The sequence below is a fragment of the Prionailurus bengalensis genome, chromosome B1, assembly GCF_016509475.1.
Source record: "Prionailurus bengalensis isolate Pbe53 chromosome B1, Fcat_Pben_1.1_paternal_pri, whole genome shotgun sequence".
In the NCBI taxonomy this organism is placed as follows: domain Eukaryota; kingdom Metazoa; phylum Chordata; class Mammalia; order Carnivora; family Felidae; genus Prionailurus; species Prionailurus bengalensis.
In genome coordinates this window covers 165,381,273-165,404,362 of record NC_057344.1, presented here as the reverse complement: position 1 = coordinate 165,404,362, position 23,090 = coordinate 165,381,273, and the positions used below count along the sequence as shown (strand labels likewise).

The 23,090-nt window shown below is 40.1% G+C and overlaps 1 protein-coding gene and 1 pseudogene across 9 annotated transcripts in view; both read right to left on the bottom strand.

Moving 5' to 3' along the window:
* FRYL (FRY like transcription coactivator) overlaps positions 1–23,090 on the bottom strand; it is a 272,325-nt gene that overhangs the window by 5,522 nt on the left and 243,713 nt on the right. For 8 of the 9 annotated variants that reach the window (XM_043572703.1, XM_043572706.1, XM_043572705.1 and 5 more), the window contains 6 exons: positions 21,670–21,837; positions 14,243–14,493; positions 10,979–11,186; positions 9,099–9,248; positions 8,238–8,336; positions 1,654–1,722 (listed from right to left, as the gene is read on the bottom strand). In XM_043572703.1, coding sequence (XP_043428638.1) covers positions 1,654–1,722; positions 8,238–8,336; positions 9,099–9,248; positions 10,979–11,186; positions 14,243–14,493; positions 21,670–21,837 — 945 coding nt within the window. Of the gene's footprint in view, positions 1–1,653; positions 1,723–8,237; positions 8,337–9,098; positions 9,249–9,499; positions 9,831–10,978; positions 11,187–14,242; positions 14,494–21,669; positions 21,838–23,090 lie in introns of those variants that run through there. The other variant, XM_043572711.1, reaches the window with a different exon arrangement.
* Positions 7,505–7,619, bottom strand: LOC122479252 (annotated as a pseudogene).

Here is a 23,090-nt window from a genome sequence, read left to right as displayed (position 1 = left end):
TTTGAGGTTCTCCTTTACACAGTTTTAGATGGAAAGAAACAACTATTTGAGTGGCAAATACTTTTTCTCATTTCTATTAGCATAAAAAATGGAACTGGCTCTCTATGCATACACCCATAGCATCTACTTGGGGATGTAATGGAAAAGAAATCATGATAAAGTTGATGATCACCACAATTGTAGGAGATAACACAAATGTAATTAATTCTACAGTTCTCAATTACCAGAAATTACTCTAAATATGCCAGCTTTCCAGATTGAGAATTACTGATTTTTAAGTATATTGAAATTTGCAGGTGCATTCTTTTTTCGTTTATTTTAAAATAAATATTTATTATGCAAAAGACTATTCTGGTACACAGGAACAGATACTAGTAATGTGTAAAAAGTGTCCCCAGTCTCAAGGAGCTAAATATAAAAGGAGAAATAAGATATAAATGAAAGTCTTAAATGTACAGTTTTTACTTAGTAGAAAGCCTTGAGCTAGAACTCACTTAAACTCTTGGAGATGGAACTTCTTTTCTTCAAGGCAGAGGGATGTAAGAAATCATTTAGTCTAATCACCTAATTCATATAGGAAAAAAGGAGTTTATCTTTCTTGCTCAAGCCATGTAGTTAAACAGTGGCAAAGACAGAGGCAAAGACTCCAATTCTAGTTTAGGGTTTAATTCCTTATTTTCCCTTGTTTCTTTCCTTACATGGGTGATTAGACAGTCTCCTTGTGAACACAGTACAGGATTCGGAGTCAGCCTGCCTAGACTGGAATCTTAATTCTAACTCTTTTCTTACTGATTTTAGATAAATTTTCTTCTTTGAGCCTCAGTTTCCTCATCTGCAAAATGGGGATAATGAGCATGTACAAGACACACATGGAAGGACAGAGATAATGAATGTGAAACTCATTTATTGAGAGTATACGATTATTTTCTCAATGTTTCAGTTTTTTAAAAACTTCCAATTTTTACAATAGCACAGTAACTTTTACAGTGACTAGAAATCTCTAACAGCATAACCAGTGTTGAAAAAGACTGGAGCTCTGACATCAATGTAGAGGTCATTAACTTATTTTTGAGGTTGTTAAATTAAATTGATGAATGCAATGCATATTCCCCACTTAGAATAATTTTTAGGCTTAATTTATCCTCATTTAATGTACTGTTACATATATGCACTTTCCTCTAAGAAAAGGTTACTTTTATTTTCACTGAATTTTACACTGTAAAAAAAAGTTATAATTTACCCAATCAGAATTTCACCTTTAGAAAGGCTAATAGAAATGTATACAACATGACTCCTTAGGTTTGCTTTGCTGACCAGACAATTGATCTGCAGAATACTGATGCAAAAGAAACATTTTTTTCAAGAGGCAGATGTAAGTACAATCTAACTTGGACTGTCCAGATACCCATCAAGCTTATCTGCTGAATGTTATTAAGCTTCAGTCACAAGCTGGTCGTTCATTTTTATTAAAGTGAATTTTTCATTACTAAGCCAATATTTTGGTGAAACCTACCTTTGACAAAGATCGTTCTGATAACAAAAATGAAGAGTGTTATCAATTTTATTTCTAGGATTATCAAATAGGGACCTTCGAACATACGCATTATTTCACCCGACATAGAAATACAGCAAAACCGAGAAGAAGAGTCTTACCTGTGCATCTGTGTTTATCCTATACATGTCTTCTTTGGCACCAAATGTCCTCTTACAGTTGTCTAACCACTAAAGAAATAAGTAACCGTAAATTTTAACAAGGCACAATGTACTGTACAAGGCACGATGACACTGGTAATACAACAGCCTGTGCATATAAAATAACTTTAAAAGTTAACTTGAAATTCTGGGATTGGTTATAGACATAGCCTTCAACCTCCACTGAGCCTAATTATTTATATGCAACAAACCGGAAGCAGGCTGTGCACTAGATGCACACACTGTGATGCTTTATTCACAGAAACACAATAAACAGTCTGCTCTTCTAGGGACCTCTGGTGCTCCATTTCAGTACAGAGTATTCTTCATTTTGCAGATTTTATTAGAAATCTTCACAACCTATACCTGACCTTTGTCTAATGGAAGATGGGGAAATGAAAGATGTGCTTCGCCTTTGGAAGCACAATTTAATAAAGCCAACTCAGAATTAACCAGGTCTGTTTGCTTATCAGAAGTGTAATTCTCAGAAGACTAGTGTCAGTTTTAATTAGTGAAACAGAAACCGAAACCCGTTTTCAATCTTGTTTTTCCTTTTCCTTTTCCTTCCTTTTGGACCGTAATGAGTGACAAACATATTATCTCCCAAGAATATTGACTACAGAAGCCAAATGTGGTTTTTCCTTATCCAGGGGCTATTTCCTAAAGTTGGGTATTTACTTAAGGGATCTTTTCTTTCGTCAAATAAAAATAAAATAATAGCATTGTAGTTTAGTGGGAAAAAAATGTTGGAGTCATGGAATGTCCAAGCTCAAGTGAAAGCTAAGAGCCTTCAAGTTAAGCTACTAGGTTTTGACAGTTTGATATTGTCAATACCCGTTATTTTCACTTCCTTGTTCTTTATGTGACAGATTGAGCATAAAACTAATATATATAAGAAATCACTAGGACTTTGAGAAAAACTACTTGCTACATTAAGTATTCTCTTTGAAAATATCTCAGTACTAGGCATTTAAAACGTTCAACTGTAGCTTAACATTCTACATGCAAAGAATGAAAATTAGACATCTCAGTGATTTCAAAACAACTCTGTGACCTTATGTTGCTTTTATCCCAGTCCCTCAGACTGCACAGGCCCTTAGGCTTTTTGCTTCACAGCATCTCTGAAGAAAACATGTGAAGCTTTCCTAGTGAGATACAGCTGCTGGCATCCACTGTCAAAAGGTATCCAGCAGATTTCTTTCTATCAGCAAAATTCAGCTGCAGTCTCTTGTACAATGTGTACATTAGTCTTTGTACAAAATATTAAAATGTTTATACACCTAATCATCCTCGCTAACCCAGTCCAATTTGTCCAAGTATCCTAATAAATTAGAAAAAAAATAGTTTTAATTGAATGTTTACTGGCTTATTCTTACTAAACATAAATTTTTCTGTTCTATGCCTAATGGTACAGCATTTTAGGAGCCTTATTCAACAAGCTATGATTTTTTTTTTTTTTTTTTTTTACTCTGTTAAAAGACAAGCCCCAAGGGGCGCCTGGGTGGCGCAGTCGGTTAAGCGTCCGACTTCAGCCAGGTCACGATCTCGTGGTCCGTGAGTTCGAGCCCCGCGTCGGGCTCTGGGCTGATGGCTCGGAGCCTGGAGCCTGTTTCCGATTCTGTGTCTCCCTCTCTCTCTGCCCCTCCCCCGTTCATGCTCTGTCTCTCTCTGTCCCAAAAATAAATAAACATTGAAAAAAAAATTAAAAAAAAAAAAAAAGACAAGCCCCAAGCCGATAGTTTTGTGGCTGCACACTGGCCTGAACAATAGAGATCCACATGTTTCCAGCCAGTGTAGACAAGACACAGGAGTTTGTGTATAAAATGTCCTCCAGTTTACATCCAATCAGTCTTCGGGTCGTAACTGTTTCTTTACTCAGGGCTCAAATGAAGGTTAAAATTGAGCTGGAGAGGTTCTGCTCCTGGGCATAATGGAGTAGCTTGTATAAGGTCAATCCTCCATGGACAACTACAGAAGCAGAATACCATCCACCAGGGGTGAGGGCGTTAGACAAAGCACGGAAAGGGAGCCTGCAAAGATGCCTGTATTTAATCCAGAGGACTTGCTTATTCAAAGCTTTGCTTGTTCCTAAGGCAGAGAGGCTGAACAGAAAGTGGTGCCCCAGGGTGTCTGGCCCACGGTGTCACTGAGATGGGCAAAGACAGTTAACAAAGGTAGGGAGGTATCAAGGTCCAGGATGCTGGAGGAAAGGGGACAGCAGAGAAGAGAGCTGACGGTCTGTGTGCAGCTTCCCTTGGTACCACGTTTAGCCCATGCAGCAGGAGGAGAGGCTAGCAAACCACCAAGCCATCTGGGAGGCTAAAGACGTAAGCAGATTTCTGGTCTCCTGGCGTTGAAAAGAAGGACTGTTCATTTCCTGCCAAGGTGGTCCTGATGAATACCCTTGACTTTCACCGGTGACCCTCAGGAGACTCCAGGAATAATGGGAAGAATGTGTTAATATATATATATTATATATATACAATATATATTATATATATATACAATATATAATATATATTATATATAAATATTATATTATATATTATATATAAAATATATATAAATATTATAATAGTAAAAACTTTTAGAGGGGGGAAAAACTGAGCAACAGAAAATACTTGGTTGATAGAAGACAAGAAGGACGACAAGAAAAAAAAGGTAACAAAGAATAGACGGGACAAGAAATGGTGAGATGGTTTCTCTGAAGGCATCACGTTTCTTCCATATACAAATACTTGATTCAGCAAATTCATTGAAAAGAAGATTCTTTGCCCACTACAATGCAATAGCACCTATGCTGTAAATTATATATTAATATATAATTATAATATGTAATATTATATATATATATATATCTGTTATCGGATTCTCTATATTCCATTGGCATAATTGTTTATTCTTATGCCAATGATACACTCTTTTGAAATTTTTAATAAGTCTTACTGGCTGGAAGTTTAACTCTATTTAGGCTTTGTTGTTGTTGTTCTTCATGGACAAGACTATTTCTGTGCAGGCCAGAGAGCAAAGATTTTAGGTGCTGCAAATCATTTATTCTCTGTTGCAACTATTTTAACTATGTTGCAGTGCAAAAATAGCCATAGACAATACGTAAACAAATACGATGCCTATGTCCCCCCAAAACTTATAAAAACAGTGGGCTAGTTATGACCTATGGGCTATAGTTTGCAGATCTGTGTTCAAGAAGGCGGTTTGCCTTATAATTAGCTGTTTGTACTTTCATATAAATTGGGAGAGTTAGCCTGTCAATTTCCATTGGTAGACAGCTTGAGATTTTGAATGGGGGTTGCATTAAATCTACAGATTTGGGGGGAAAATGACATCTTTACCCATTTGAGTCTTCTGATTCATGAACATGGTATAGTCGTTCATTTATTGAGGTGGCCTTTAATTTCTTTCGGGAACATCTGAAGTCTTCTGGGTGGAGATATAGCATATCTTTGACTAGATTCACTTGTAGGCGTTTGGTGTTTTCCTATTGTAGATGGTAAATGACGCTATATTGCCAACCTCTCTAAAGCTTAATGGCTTAAAACAACAAGACACATCTGTGTTGGCTGGGAGTTCCTTCTGGTCTTGCCTCGGGTCCCTCACCAGTCCACAGTCATCTGATGGCTTGACAGGGCCTGGAAGTTCTAAGCTGGCCTCACTTAAATACCCGGCCTGCTAGCTGTCAGCTGGGATGCTTCCATTCTCTTCCACATGGCCTCTCATCCTCCAGGAGGCTAAGGGTCAAATTAGTTTTCCAGAGTTTATCCAAATGTACATGATGGCAAATGCAGAAGCTGCAAGAGGCCTGAATGCTAGTCTCAGAAACTGCACAGCTTCGTTGCTGAATTTGATTGGTCAGAAAAAGAGAAGGACATCTCAGACTTCAGAAGTGGGGAAACAGACCTCATCTCTTGATGGAAGGAACAGCAAAGCCATGTTGGAAAGGGGCACGGATGCAGAAAGGCATGATTTTCTGCAGCGTCTAGGGAAGGCAAAGGTTTCGGAAGACACAAATGACTTAGAAATCTTCAGAAAAGGTTTCTGAAGACACAAAATGATTTAGACGGAATGACCAAAAATTTAAAAGTTGCAAGTAACAAGTGGTGGCAAAGATAGGAAGCAACAGTAACTCTTGTACACACTTCTTCATGGATTACAAACTGAAACACCATCTTGTAGAAAGCCAGATGGGTAGAAGTTGCTAAAGTGGAACGTGTGTATGCCCCATGACCCAGCAATTCTACTCCTAGATACTCAACAGACAGTGGACCTAAGTACACAAAAGACAGGCACAAGAACACACATGGCAGTGTTACAGTACCCCACCCTTCTCTGTGGCTTCAGTTATCCAAAGTCAAGGGCAGTCCAGAAGCAGACTATTCTCCTCTGAACTGTTGACAGAAGGTCAACAGTAGCCGAACGCTACGTCCTAATGCCTGCGTCTTTCATCTCTCCGTCTCATCAGGAAGGCATTTTATCATTTCACATCACAACAGTAAGGGTGAGTATAGTACAAGAAGATATTTTGAGAGGAAAAGAGACCACACGCACACAGCTTCTATTACAGTCTACTGTTATAATCGTTCTATTTTATAATTATTATATATAATTATATATTTAATTATAATATATATTAATTATAAATTATATAAATATATATTATATACAAACCATATAAATATATAAATTATATTAATATATTTAATTATATTATATACAAATTATATATTATATATTTATACAAATATATAAATTTATATAAATATAAAATATATATTATATATAATATATCATTATTATAATCATTCTATTTTATAATCTTTTACTGTGCCTACTGTATAAATTAAATTTCATCATGTACAGGAGAAAACACAGTATACATAGGGTTCCAGTACTATCTATGGTTCCAGGCATTCAGTGGGGGTCTTAGAATGTATCCCCTGTGGATAAGGGGCGGACTACTATATTTGTAAGATGACCAGATCTTGCCCGATACTGCCCTGATGTTGAAAACTCTTTCCTCTTTACCAATCTGCAATTCTTTCAGTCCAAATGTAAGATTCCTTCCTCCCTTATAAGGGGAGAAAGCTCTTAATAGAAGTATTTTCCTATAGCATGTTCTTGCCCTGAAAGAATCCCCCAATCTAAAATTACCATCTCGTCAAGGCCTAAGGTCAGATCTCTATCCCACGAAGTTTTCCTAATAGCCCAAAGTGACCTCTCTTTGGAAGTCACAGTAAATGGCATCTGGTCTGTTAGATCTGCACAATTCTGAAGAGTCTCTGTCATTGCCAATACCTTTATCTATAGCTATAAACTGACACTTTCCTTTTGTTGCTAATTATTCACATACAGTATCTGTGCCTTATATTCTTACCTCGTATACTAAGGGAATAAGAAACAGGTTTTATACTTTTCCTAGGCCTTTACATGGGATACTTTTTTAATCAAAAAAAAAATTTTTAAGTTTCAGATCTAGAATTTGGCGATTCATCACTTATATACAGCAACTGGTGCTCATCACAGGAAGGGCTCTCAATACCATCACCCATTTAGCCCATCCCCCACCCAACTCCCTTCCAGCAACCATCAGCGTGTTCTCTGCCATTGGAATCTTTTCTTGGTTTGCCTGTTTTGACCCCTGTTCATTTGTTTGGTTTCTTCAATTCCACAGACGAATGAAATCATACAGTACTTGTCTTTCTCTGACTGACTTATTTCACTTAGCATAATACTCTCTAGCTCACGTCACTGCAGGTGGCAAGATTTCATCCTGTTTTTATGACTGAATAATATTCCAAAAACGATGGAACGCTTCATGAATTTGCATGTCCTCCTGGCACAGGGGCCATGCCAATCCTGCGAATCTTCTCCGGATGGTTCCAATTCAGTATACGTGCTGCTGAAGCGAGCGCTACATGTAATGTTTAATACTAATTAATGGAAGATCCATCTATTCTAGGAAAAAAAAAGCCTACTGTATACGGTTTGTGTGAAAAAAACTTTTAAAGGTTTTCTGCCCCTGCTAATTGAAAACATTTACTCTGAGGGAACAGAACTACTGCTATTCTGCAGGGCCAGATTGGAGCTGAAGAAACACTTCCCTGCAAGTAGTATCTAGAATCGACTACATGCTTATTCTTCCCTTTGCTTGCCCACGTCCACAGCGCTGGAAAAAAGGTCCCAGCTTGGTCACTGGTTATAGATTTCTTAGATCACGATACCATTATGCATTCTCCGAGAAGTACAGCTTTTCTTTCCCCACTTGCAATGTTGACAGCAGCTGTGTGGTCTCCACATTGAGCTTTTTAAAACGCTGCAGTTTTCCACCGTGTTCTCAGGTTCTTAGAGGGCTGGTTTCTAAGAGCTACAGATAGGAGCCCACGGAACACAGAGTTCCAGAGGCCCCATAATTCTCAGTAGAACCCTGAGGCAAGTGCCGAGAGGACCTCTTCTATCTGGGCTACTCAGCTGCCAAGTGCACGTTTCCGGGGTCAAAAGCAAACTCGTTTTCACGTGGTGAAGAGACTGACCTGCTCAGCTGCTTCTCTTTTGGCATTGTAGGTATCCAGATGCTCTTGCAACTCCAAAACACTGAACTTGAGTGTTTGCAGCAAACCGCATGACGTCAGCTGTCAAATCAGAAACATTGGTCCAGGTTATCATTTCTGATCACAGTCATGAGACCGACAACTTTTGGATCATGGAATTTCTGATAGCTGGTTTTTGGCCCGACTTCGTGCCAGTGTCCCTTACTTCGCTCTGTCCCATACCGAGGGCTGACCTTTCACTGAAACAGAGCAGGAATACAGGGGGATTTCTGGGGTGCCACCAAGGATGACCATACCTTCAAATGCTTTCAAAAAGTGCCTTGGGTGAGAAATGGCATGTCAGACCGGTATATACCTTTAAAGGTAAACTTTTGAAGCTTGTTAAACCTTAATTCTCTGAATATCTTAATACACAATCTCTGAGTGTGTTTTAAAACCGAGGGGCCCTGGTTTCTTCATGGGAGTAGGTCTAGCCCTCTCCTACCACGGTTATTCAAGAATCAGAGGGAAAGTACCTATCTCTAGAGCATGACTTTCTAGCTTCCCATCTATGACTCTGAAGAGTGATGAGAGGGAGGGGTCAGAATCAGAGTCACAACTCACTGCATATAATATACCGGAATTATATTTTGCTGGATATTTATAGTCAAATTGAAAATATAAACCTGTACACCTCATTCTTGATCTTGGCTCAGGTATCTCACGGTTTGTGGGATCAAGCCCTCCATTGGGCTCTGTGCTGACAGCACAGAGGCTGCTTGAGATTCTCTCTCTGCCCCTCCCCCTGCTCACGCATGCGCACTCTCTCTCAAAATAAATAAGCAAACTTAAAAAAATACTTACTGTTTCAGCATCCACAAAGACTGTTGGGCATTCTGAACACATCATCATCACTTCCAGTGAACTTTTAAATTTGGTACCAATGCGTTGCAGACTCTCACCAAGAAAGCTGACTGCCTCATTAGTTATGTCTCCAAACTTTCTCTGAATTGTCTATGGAAAAAAGCGTAAAAAAATATTTAGTATTTCATAAGAAGGCCCTTTTCATCTTTAACAAGCATCATTTGTAATCAGGGCAAACTTTTCTCTTAAAATCATTATTGTAGTGGGGCGCCTGGGTGGCTCAGTTGGTTAAGTGTCTGCCTCTTGGTCTCGCGGTTCGGGAGTCTGAGCCCTGTGTCGGGCTCTGTGCTGACAGTGTGGAGCCTGCTTGGGATTCTCTGTCTCTCTCTGTCCCTCCTAGGCTCATGCTTTCTCCCTCTCTCTCTCTCTCTCTCTCTCAAAATAAATAAACTTAAATAAATAAATAAAATCACTGTCGTAGTGATATACAGCATTCTAATAACTGGTCTGTAAATCCGTGTTTTCAGGGTTTTCTTTGGAAACGTTAATTTCACAAAATGATCAAAGATTTACAAAACAGCACTACTTAGAAAAAGAAACTAATGATACATGCCATTCATCTCCCCATTCCTGAGATTTCTTTCATTGGGAGAGACAGAAGGAATACATGCTGCACATCACGGGGAATAAAGTCCTTACATGTCTGGAGAAGTAGCTCTTCTAATGCTCTACCTGAAAGAAACTTTCAGTAAATGTGGTTTACTGTCCTGGGCTCTGAGCTGCCACCGGATTTAATTAAAGTCATACATATGCATTAGGGGTAATATCTTCTCAAAACTCAAGAATACTCATTAACATAAAATAATCCAATCGTGCCTTACCCACAATGAGCACTCAGTGAATGAGACTATATTGTCAATGGCATAGTTATAGGATAACATGTGCCTACATGGGCATGTGTTGCACTGTTGGGTGTCCTTATGATTTAATCACAATAAAAGCATCAGCTACAGTCTCAGGCATCAGGAAACAATATCATTGGAAAGAAAAAACTACTAAATAGGAAACCAAGGAGCAGGGCAAAAGTCCAGAATAAAACAAATGCTCCAGCCAATGAGCGTAAAGAACTTCCGGGAGAGAGAGGCTGGCGGTTGCCATGGGTGGGAAAGCTGCAGCGAGAATAGGTCCTTAGCTAGGTCTTCCCAGATGGGCAGCATTTGCTTAGGTCAAGAAGAAGAGCGGTACACAGTTCAGCGGATGAGGACTTAAATGGCATTTCTTGGTGCCTTAGTTTCCCCAGCTACAGAATGCTCCAAATACATGTACATTTCACAGGTCTGTTACAAGAAGTAAATGATGTAAGTGATCTAGCACAATGCCTATCACGCACTGCAATGTTAGCTCATGTCATTATTTTCACAGTTGGAAGCAACCTTAGCTAAAATTTTTAAGGTGTGCCGAGACACAAAATTGTTAATTAATTTAGTACTTAAGTATAAACTTGGGTGATATTGACTGTAAGCTCTTGGAAGGCAGGGACTATGTTTCTGGTGTCCCCCCTCCTGCAGAGAATTTATCAGATGCCGCTTCCAAGTTGTGCTTGAGTTGCCTGAAGGGAGGGATCTGTACTCGTCACTGCGTAAATTACCAGCAGTTACTACAGTGTCACAATTTAAATTTAAATAATATCACCATCTTTGGGGAGAACTTTTTTTTTTTTTAAAGAAAATCAGTGGGCATATGAAAACCTGAGACATTAAAACAAATAAAATAACGTAAAAATAGAAAACAGAAGGTGAGATACAGACTTTAGATCAAAACACCAAAACCTTATCAAGTAACTGTTGATATAAATTCAGAAAACCGTGAGCCTCACGGACCTGAAACAGCCTGGAAAACACGTGAAAAGTAAACACTGCACAGGACCCGTCGGTGTCAGACAGCATCTGGCTGACGTGGCGGTGCCAGGCTTCTTCGTCGTCGTCATATGCAACCGGCTGAAAGGCAGCTATTATGGCAGAAAGAAATGGTGATGGCAGAGGGGAGGTCTGGACTTCTGGAAAGCCATCTTGCTCTTTTTCATCTTGACTGTTAATACAAATATCACAGTAATCACGACACCATCTGAAAATAGTTGAAGGCATCCAACACAGACCGTGTGTATTCAAACGCATGCATTGACTTAGAAAACGTACAACCGCCTAAACTTCCTAAGAGAGTCCAAATAAGCAGATCTCTGTGTTCTTTCTACGTGGCATCTCTGGAATTAGAAACTTAATTTCATGTAACCACCTCAAAGCAAACCAAGTCCTAGAATATGCCAGGGGAATGGATTAATTTCAGTAGCTTCTGTGAATAATTCAGATGAGAATGCTTTCATATTATGGGCGCTTCGGCGGCTCAGTTAAGCATCTGACTCTTGATCATGGCTCTCAGGTCATGATCTCGCGGTTCACGGGGGTTTGGGCCCTGCAATGGGGCTCACACTCATTGTGAGTGTGGAGCCTACTTGGGATTCTCTCTCTCTCCCTCCCTCTCCGCCCCTCCCCCATGCACATGCGCTCTCTTTCTCTCTCTCTCTCTCAAATAAACTTAAAAAAGAATGCTTTCATTTTATTTTTTATTATTTTTAATGTTTATTTATTTTTGAGAGAGAGAGAGAAAGAGAGAGAGAGCACAAGTGGGGGGAAGGCAGAGAGAGAGGGAGACAGAGAATCTGAAGCCGGTTCCAGTCTCTGAGCCGTCAGCACAGAACCCGACATGGGGCTCGAGCTCATGGACTATGACATCATGACCTGAGCCGAAGCCAGATGTTTAACCAACTGAGCCACCCAGGCGCCTCAGAGTACTTTCATTTTAAATGGTCGATTCTGGAGGCTTTTTAATTGAACAGGTGCAAATTGATGGTGATAACATGTAAAGGGGTTTTGGCTATTTGGTTGGTCAAAGGCTCGCTTAGGTCCTTTATATGGACTGTGAAGAGGTATTTGAGTCAGACACTCAGTAGAGTGTCACTCAGGGTCTCAGAATTGCATGTTTCACATTGCAAAGGAGCTCTGAAGGCTTTGCAGAAATTGCAGAGCAATTCATGTGGAAGAGAGGCATCTGGGTAAAGATGGGCCAAAGATCAAAATAAAGCAGGCATTTGAAGTGGCAACTTAAGCTATACCTCAAAACAGTATATTTTTACAAGGTTGCTGTGGTGATTGACTTTAACAAAATGTGTCTCGTGAGCTTAGGTAATCATCCCTCTATATCCAGTAGGGATGCACTGCTCTGTTTCAGCTTCAATACAGGGCCAAGGCCAATGATTTTGGCTTCAACCTTTTAGGAAGCCCAATAGTTGAGTATCTGGCATCACCGAACTTGTGTATGACGAATGAACGAGTGACCGCATAGCTACTGCCATCCAAATCGGTAATGCAAACAAGCCGTGTCACCCACATTGTTAATATCCGCATGTACACTTTCAAATATAGGAAAACATTCTTGATGTACTGGGAGTGAACGTCTCCTTCTGTGTGGTAGATGTTGAAACTCTATTATCACTTGAGGGGGCGCCTGACTGGCTCAGGCAGAGGAGCATACAACTCTTGATGCTGGGGTGAGGAGTTCAAGCCCCACATGGGGCGTGGAGCCTTACTTAAGAAAAAAACAAAACCTCTATTATCACTTGAAATACAAATGAATGCTTTTTATTGTAAGAGTGAAACTCTGAAATATTTGGTGATTACTAAATATTAATTTTTGTATAAAAATAATTATCAAGGAGCTTGAAATAATTGAATGGGGAAATAGATGCACTGATAGGGTATTAAACTAGATATCTTTATAAAGAACAATATTTTAAGCAACAAATATTTATAAAATTTAAATAATAAAAATTAAAAATAGATCTACCCTATGACCCGGCAATAGCACTGCTAGGAATTTACCCAAGGGATACAGGAGTGCTGATGCATAGGGGCACTTGTACCCCAATGTTTGTGGCAGCACTTTCAACAATAGCCAAATTATGGAAAGAGCCTAAATGCCCATCAACTGATGAATGGATAAAGAAGATGTGGCTTATATATACAATGGAATACTACTTGGCAATGAGAAAGAATGAAATATGGCTCTTGTAGCAACGTGGATGGAACTGGGGAGTGTGATGCTAAGTGAAATAAGTCATACAGAGAAAGACAGAGACCGTATGTTTTCACTCTTACGTGGATCCTGAGAAACTTAACAGAAGACCATGGAGGAGGGGAAGGGAAAAAAAAAAAGGTTGGGGGGGAGGAGCCAAAACATAAGAGACTCTTAAAAACTGAGAACAAACTGAGGGTTGATGGAGGGTGGGAGGGAGGGGAGGGTGGGTGATGGGCATTGAGGAGGGCACCTGTTGGGATGAGCACTGGGTGTTGTATGGAAACCAATTTGACAATAAATTTCATATTTAAAAAAAATAAAAAATAAACAGATTGTATCATAATTCTAATCATTATAGAATTATTTGGTTTACAGGTTTCATAACAGCCACCAAGATTTCTTTTAAGAACTGTATGTAATAATTGATTATTCCATTTTGTGAGCCCATGAGTGAAGAAAACGCCCTTTGGGAATCTTGAGACTTTGTGATAATGTATTTCGAATACACAGAACATGAACGTGTAAAAGGAATAATCTAACATCTGATGGTACTAAGAAGTTGTCACTTCTGCTCATTATGTAAATCCGACTTTACAACTCTGACCGCTGATAAGGAAAATGTAAAACAATGTTTTGCATATACTTCAGATTTTGTATAGCGTTACAGAAATTCATCCTATGATATTGATACTTGGCTCTGGCCAGGGCCCAATATTAACTTAACAACCGACCATTAGCCATTTTGCCAAAATAGGTGTTGGGTACGCTTCTAAATGCACAGTGTTGCTCTCTGTGCTTTAAGAATTACCTACTTGTTTTTCTTTCGGTGAACTGAAGGTCAATAACAAAAAATAAACCCATCACAGTCATTTTATCTTTTAAAAGGAAGGCAAGCAGGATTATAGGCTACCCACAGAAATGAAGGTATGTAAGCTAGAGTAGAGGGTCCTGTTAGGGAGGGGCCGAGAGAGCAAATACCGCCTCATTCTAGTGACCGAGTACCGTATTCTCACCTAGACAGTCCAGAGAAATCTGCTTCTTCTTCTTCACATCTTTCGTCTAGTTCTTTCAAAGCCAAGGTGACATCTTCTTCACAGATGGACTCAGGGTAGCTCTCAGGAGCCAGGGGCTCTGGCATGTCTGTGTCTTCCAAGTTGAGAATCCCTCGACACACGAGAGAATCCTGCTGTTCTTGAATTATATATGACCCTTCATCTTCAAAGCTTGTCAGAACTTGTTCCTCCTTTAACACTGAACCTGTATCCTGTAAAAACAATGGCATTTTTTAATGAAGTTTAAAAACATTTTAAAAAAGCTTTTATCAACACAGAATAAATGACTATTGCCATCAATATACACTTTTTTTTTTTTTATGAAGTAGTATTCTGTTCGCACAGGTTAAGTTTTGTGGAGTTTCTGGGCTCAGATCGCATAAAACAGTTTAAAAAAAATAGTCCCAGGCTTAAAAAAATGTTGAAATTAAATATCACCTATTGCCACATAGAAACATCAAGGAGATCACTTTTCTCGTAACAGGATTTAGGTGTTTACTTAGAAATATATTCTTTGGTAACATAACTTCTCATACAAATTCTCATTCTACATATGGTTACTATACATTCTCACTTATTTGAAATGTAATTTCTTTCACCCAGTGAATTCTGGACAGAAGGTGGGGGGCGCAGGGAGATAATTCAGAATGGTTTACCCACTGGTCCCGTGGGGCTGTCCATGAAACAGGAACAGGTACTGATCACTCAGGGGGATGCTGAACTGAAACAAGTGCATCCTTACTGGTTTCCAAACGAGCCGAGTATTTGTGATGGAAGAGTTACTTTCAGGTAATAGGAGGACACTTCATCACAGAGTTAGAATTCAGCAAACCCTGGGAAATTTTAGACTGCCGTACTTTGCAAGTTGAATGAATTACAAGCTCATTCACCAAAAAGAATGCCTGCACTCGCCTAACTCTAGGCCAATGATGATACACTCCTATGTTAGGCACCAGTGGTTTTCCCTTCCTACTCGCTGCAACATGACTGAAACAATGTTGCCACATGCCCTGCACCCACTGGAAGCCCAACACACACTGGCTAAATAAATGAACCACCACTCCTGAAAAAGAAAGATACTTCCAAAGCGTATGTGTACCATGAGGGTGTATCCACACAAATTTTAAGGTGCACAGATGTTAGTTTAATCCGTGCGAAAGTAAGCACTGATGGTCTCCGTCGTAGGAATAAAGATCAGTTCCTTGCCGTGCTTGGTCCTAAGTTACTACTTAGTTGTGCAGCAGAGTCACTCTTCTTCATGGGTCAAAGAATTTTTCCTCCAAAATATGAAAAGCAAGTGAAAGAGCCCCTGACCTGAGACTAGTATGGGCCTCAGTCTATACATCTGTAAAATTCATCTGTAACATAAAACAAATGAAGGATTTTGACCAGATTCTGGGCTGGGTGCTCTGGGATAAATTAATAGCTGTCTACAATTAATTTACAATCTAACGGGGTTGGGCTAATATGCGAATAACGGTAATATAGCGTATATTAAGTGTAAGGTAAATATTATGTGCACTGTACAAAGGACTGCTGTTACTCAAAGAAGGGAAAGGTCACATCTGCTTGAGGTAATGGAGACTAGTCTCTTTGGAGAAAACAACATATGATGGGCTTTGACAAAGATGGGTTAGTAATAGTGTCATGGACTGAATGTTTTTATCCCCTCAAAATTCATATGTTGAAACACCAACCCCCAATGTGATGGCATTAGGAGATGAGGCCTTTGGGTAGTGGAGGGGCCTCATGAATGGGATGAGTGCCTTTACAAGAAGAGGCCAGGGATCTAGCTAGTTCTTTTTTTTTTTTTTTTTTTTTTTTTAAACCATGTGAGGACACAGCAGGAAGAGCTACCAGGAAGAGAGGCCTCACCACACAATGAACCAGTTGGCACCTTGATCTTGGACTCCCTGGCCTCTGGAAGTGAGAAGCAGATTTCTTCAGATGCCCAGCTTCTGACATTTTGTTATAGGAGCCCAAGCTGACCAAGACAGCATTTCAGGGAAAAGGACATAGAAGATAGGAAAGAAATGTGGCACAGAAATGTGGCAGGAAAACACAAAACATATTAAAGGGAAAATTGGCCTGGTGTTATTAAGCAGAGAAGGCAGCAAACTCGGAGTCTGCACAGAATAGCACTTTTTAAATAATACAGTACAGGGGCGCCTGGGTGGCTCAGTCGGTTGAGCTTCTGACTTCGGCCCAGGTCACGATCTCACCGTCTGTGAGTTCGAGCCCCGCGTCGGGCTCTGTGCTGACAGCTCGGAGCCTAGAGCCTGCTTTGGATTCTGTGTCTCTCTCTCTCTCTCTCTCTCTCTCTCTCTCTCTCTGCCCCTCCCCCACTCATGCTCTGTCTCTCTCTGTCTCAAAAATAAAATAAAAAACATTAAAAAAAATAATACAGTACAATCATTCCTTAATCATTCCAAAAGCTTATATTCAATACACTCTGTGTGCATCTGAAGTTCTTAAAAAAGATTTGGCCTGGGTGTCTCAGTCAGTTAAGCCTCGGACTTCAGCTCAGGTCATCATCTCACAGTTTCTGAGTTCGAGCCCCACGCCGGGCTCTGTGCTGACAGCTCGGAGCCTGGAGCCTGCTTCAGATTCTGTGTCTCCCTTTCTCTCTGCTCTTCCCCCACTCGTGCTCAGTCTCTCTCTCTCTCTCAAAAATAAATAAATATTAAAAAAATAATAATAAAAGACAAAAAAAGATTGGCCATTCAAGTGGCAAGCATTAGTTATTTGGAAAGATAATTTATGTGACAGTGTTAGAGGCATTTCTATACCTAGAATTTTATTAGCATTTACTTTTCTTTCTACATCAACTGGAATATACCATGTTGAGATGACCCACCACACTTCTTAGTTTAATGCCCTCACTTTTCATTACTTTATACCTATATTTGGTTGTCATTTGTTATTGAATAACAATTACAAAATAGACGTTTTACCTGTAATTATTAACATATACTACATGCTGAAATTTTCTAATAGCACTTAGATTTCATGAAGAGAGTGCTTTTGGGCTAATGGAATGGATTCCACTGTTATATGTATATTATGAGACTCAAATTTTCTTGAGCTTTATCTTATTACACAATGATGTGTGTGTGTACACACACCACACACACAATTACATTCAAAGATTCATTTCCTGGGGCGCCTGGGTGGCTCAGTTGGTTAAGCATCTGACTTCGGCTAAGGTCATGATCTTGCCGTTTGTGAGTTCGAGCCCCGCGTCAGGCTCTGGGCTGACGGCTCAGAGCCTGGAGCCTGCTTCACATTCTGTGTCTCCCTCTCTCTCTGCCCCTTCCCTGCTCATGCTGTGTCTCTCTCTGTCTCAAAAATAAATAAAACATTAAAATAAAAAATCAAAGATTCATTTCCTGGGGCGCCTGGGTGGCTCAGTCGGTTGAGCTTCTGACTTCGGCCCAGGTCACGATCTCACCGTCTGTGAGTTCGAGCCCCGCGTCGGGCTCTGGGCTGATGGCTCAGAGCCTGGAGCCTGCTTCACATTCTGTGTCTCCCTCTCTCTCTGCCCCTTCCCTGCTCATGCTGTGTCTCTCTCTGTCTCAAAAATAAATAAAACATTAAAATAAAAAATCAGAGATTCACTTCCTGTAAGGAGTAATCTCTGTCATCCATGAACTGGTATGTAAACTATTACAAATACTAGAAGAAATTCCTCTGTGAAGGTTTCTCTGATAAATACGAGTGAAGAAAGTAATCCCTTAACAGCTCAGAGTGTAATTTGTACACATTCCAGAGAAGAAAGGAGCAAACTGAGCTCTGAAAGTTTGTCATGACATGAAACACATCAGCCTGTTCTGTTTTATCTTCCTGATATTAACACCATTGAAGGGGAAAAAACCCTCAAACAACTCTAGGATTGGATTCTCCCTTTAATTCAGAAAGTATTTCAGCTATTTAAATTAACTCCTCATCTGGAGAAGTTAACAGAATTATGGTTTTACTTCATTATCTTGGTGTTTTCATGCCTTTTTAAAAAGGGCAATTTGAGGTCATTTGACACCCTCTGGCATACGAGGGAAAAACAGACTAGGCTAGCATACCTAACAGAAACAAACTCGTACTATTCTCCTTGGACAGCCATTCTTTGGTGATAATTGTAAAGTTAACAGAGCTGTTTCCAAATGAAATCCTATGGCTTATGAATATCTATCTACTTCATCCTTATTCACTTGTGTCAAAGCTTACAGTGAAAATGAAACCCATGACTGGAAAAGGAAATAAACCTAGTATAGTGAAGTGTTTTTCCTTTAGGAAAAAAAAAGTATCATCAGGAACTTTACAGTGTCTTGGAAACAACCCATCAAATATAGTTGGATGAGTGACCGTCCCACCTGAAATAACAGTTTCCAATATATATATGGAAATATATGTGAATTTTCAGTTTACCTCCAATAAATATAAATATGATATGAATTTCTATCAGTAGTTTACTATGATTATAGCTATTTTATTTTATTTTATTTTATTAAAAAAAATTTTTTTTTTCAACGTTTATTTATTTTTGGGACAGAGAGAGACAGAGCATGAACGGGGGAGGGGCAGAGAGAGAGGGAGACACAGAATCGGAAACAGGCTCCAGGCCCTGAGCCATCAGCCCACAGCCTGATGCGGGGCTCGAACTCACGGACCGCGAGATCGTGACCTGGCTGAAGTCGGACGCCCAACCGACTGCGCCACCCAGGCGCCCCTGATTATAGCTATTTTAATAACCAAAAATAAAAGACTTCTCATTTGTCAAGTAAACAGAATTATGACACACAACCCTTAACCTCACTGCTTTTGTTAGGAAGGTATTTCTAGTACTGGGCTGTTTTCCGTGGTTTCTAATGAGACCTTTTCACATGCTATGATCCAAACCAGACACAGTCGATAGGTTATTAACAAGGAATTAAGGCTCACTTAACAAGCCTCCCAGCAACCGAAAAGGAATACAGGCTACTTAAGGTGCATCTCTAAATCGGTCCAGTCTCTCCTGGAAACATTTGTAAGTTTCATGCACTCTTTCAGGCCCCCCTTATCTTATCTAAGGTTCTTCTGGTTTATCTCCTCTCGGCCTCCTCCCACCCACCCTCCACACTTCTCACAGAGACCTCACTAGAACACAAACCAGACTGGATGGACCCTCTCCTGATGACAGGTGCCTAGACTGCAAGCTTCATGTGGCAGGTACCAGAATCTGTTTTCCGTATTCCACACCAAAGAAGAGATTTTAAAACGCAGACTCAATCAGATCATGTCCCTCTTCTGCTCAAATGCTCTGACGGCTACCTGCTCTGTGGCTGCAGGATCTGCCCACCCCCCTCCTCGTCTGTCCTCCCGGCTCCTGTTCACTGCGATCCAGCCCCACAGGCCAGCTTGCTCTTCACACACACCGTGGCCTTTTTAACGGCTGCTCCCTCAGCCTGGGACTTCCTCCCTCCACATCTCCTTGTCACTGAGGCTTCACTTCAAGTGCCGCCTTTTCTCCCTCACCGATTCCACATTTCTGTTAGATTTTCTTAGTACGGCTAAGAGGGTGATGAGTTTCTGATGTATTTATTCTGTCTTACCTGCTCATCATATCTTTTACTACAAGTAAGCTCCATAAAACCAGGAGGCTTTTCCACATGGCACCACATGCCCAGGGCCTAGAATAGTGACCAGCATGCAGTAGGGGCTCCATGGGTATCGGTGAAATCACCGAATGCTTGCATGACCTGTATTCTCGTTTAGGCATCTGGTACATGGCTTGTCATGTAACAGGTATCTCTTCAATGACAATTCATGACTCGTGATCATTTTGAGATAAAGTCTACGTCTTCAATATGGCATATAGGACCCTTCTCGTCTTAGACCCTACCCATCTCTTCTCCTCCTCCCATTTTATTCTCCAGAAGTACTCAATGTCCTGTGGTTACCTGAACATGCCATGTTATCTCGCGCTGCCCTGTCCTTCCACATGGTGTCCCTCTGCCTGCGATGTCCCCATTGCCGGGACTGCCCTTTACCACCATCTCCCCGGTGTACAGATGATCAGTCTCTCCTCAGTTTTCACAAAGCCCCGAACATGCTGTTACTTGTACTGGAATGGAATGCTTTTTTTTTCTTTTCTTTTTTACACCTTCTCTATCTCTCTCAATTGACAATTCCCTCTCTGAGAGTGAGGGTCACCATGCCTTATTCATCTTTCTAGCATCTAATTCAATGCGTGGCATCTAAGAGAATCTCAATATTTGTTGAATTATCTAAACTTAAGCCATACTAGGCATACACTTAAAATGCCAAAAAGAGGCGCCTGGGTGGCTCAGTTGGTTAAGCATCCGACTTCAGCTCAGGTCGTGATCTCATGGTTCGTGGGTTCAAGCCCCACATCCAGCTCGGTGCTGACCGCTCAGAGCCTGGAGCCTGCTTTGGATTCTGTGTCTCTCTCTCTCTCTGTCCCTCCCCTGCTCACACTCTGTCTCTCTCTTTCTCTCTCTCTCTCTCAAAAATACACAAACATTAAAAAAAAAATATTTTAAATGCCAAAATGCCTTCATTTCAGACTATGCTTACTGTTAAAAATATAAAATACACTATAAGCTTAATAAGAACATGAGAATTCAACTAAAATGATGAGATCTAGTAATTACATTAATTTGGTTAATACTGAAAAAAATGTAATATTTCCCTAATACTTACCAAAGCATAAAAGCACATATGACAAAACTATAGCAATTATAGTTAAAAAAAAAAAAAAAAAGAAAGAAAGAAAAAAGAGTATAATAATCTTAAGGGAAAAAACCACTAAGAAAACAAATACTTACTTATTTTTGGTCAGTCATTATCTTGGGATCTGGCTTACTTCTCACAGGCCTTTCCAAAAATCGTAATACTAGTAGTTCCAACATCTTTTTTAAAAAGGTTTCATTTAACCAACTGCTAACACAGCTGGCCTGAGGTCTGAATCCCAATCACAGCACCAATCACATAAACCCAAACACAAAGCAAAAAGAGAAGAAAAAATAAAAGCCGTCCTTCCAAGAAGATACAGCACCAAAGAAGATGCTCACCACCCCCAGAGAAGCATCTGTCCATTGACATTGACCTCAATCACACTCTGCAGCACAAAATGCTCATTAAAAACACTCAAGATTATTTATAACCTGTGGGTCGTTTCCTTAATCGGCCAACTTTTTTTTTTTTTTTTTTTTTTTTTTAAATCATCAGCTTTGACTATTTCATTTAAAACAACCCAACAGGTTAGAAATACTGGAAACAAATCAAATAATTAGTGTATCAGATGAAAACTCTTTTGAAAGAAAAGCAAGGGATGTAACAGAGTGCTACAAGGAGCCCAGATTGGCCAGGCACCAGCCCCCATTTCTCCCCACCTCAGGCAGCCGGCTGTTAGCATTATCTAGAGAAGCCTCCAAACTTGGGGTCTCATCTCTGATTTGAAGCACTTCTTCTGTGGAGACGCTGCCAGTGGAATCTTGAGACTGAACAAGTAGGTCGGGATGGTCTGGCAGTGTTTCGTCTGCAGTAGAATCACTGTTTAACTGCAAGGAGAAACAGGAAAATAAGGAAGTCATCCGTGAGCCAGTGATGGTCACAAAAGCCACACCGCCTCTGTATCTTATTTTGGGGGCTTAGTTAGAAAGAGCCTGACTTCCTAAAATTACCTCCCTCCCCCCCCCACTCTGTGACAGAATCGATGCTGTTAATACGAGCAGCTAACCCAGCAGCATGAGCTACATCCATTCATGCAGGTTAAGCTTCGCTAAACAAAAACTACCAAAGTGGAAGACCTCCGCATAACTACGCTCATCGTGAACCCAAATTCACTTTTTATGGTAATATGTTGTGTTTTCAGCCGGTGTGAGCACTTGTGAGGATGGGGGCTCTCTCCCTCCCTGTGGCTCCAGGGCCCGGCAGGCAGTGCTTTCGCAAGAAGCAGCGTTAACCGGGGGGCAGGCACGTAAGTCTGAACAGGCTGTTCACTTCTCTAAGCCAAAATATGACAAAACTTCAGTCAGCCGAGAAGAATTAGGACAATAAAGTTGTTGTAATGGCAGTCTGTCATTAGTGGGTTTATATTCTTGGAAAAGAATCAGAAAAAAAGGGAATACTAGAGTTTTTCCTTTTATAAGCAGGGTTATAAATTCTTCACCGTCAGTAACATAAATCATCAAGTTTCTGATTCAGAGTAGGTAAAGGCAAAAACCATCATTCCCCCTGTGAAGAGGAAGCAACTTTGAATTCGTTTTTTTTATTTTGTTACCACTAGGACTAGGGTTGGCCTTATAAGGAGATAGTTCTTTTCTTTTTTTCTCTCTCTTTCTTTTTTTTTTTTTTTTTTTTTTTTAGTTTTCATTTTTATTTAAATTCTACTTAGTTAACATGTAGTGCCATGTTGGTTTCAGGAGCAGAATCTAGTGATTCATCACTTCCATACAATACCCAGTGCTCATCCCAACAAGTGTCCTCCTTAATGCCCATCACCCATGTAGCCCCAATCCTCCAGCAACCTTCAGTTTGTTTTCTGTCCTTAAGAGTCTCTTGTGATTTGTTTCCCTCTCTCCTCTCTTTTCCCTTCCCCTCTGTTCATCTGTTTTATTTCTTAAATTTTACACATTAGTGAAATCATATGGTATCTGTCTTTCTCTGACTTATTTCACTTAGCATTGATAAACTATATAAATGGCCAGATTTCATTCTTTTTGGTGGCTGAGTAATATTTCATTGTATATATATATATATATATATATATATATATATATACCACATCTTCTTTATCCATTCATCAGTCGAT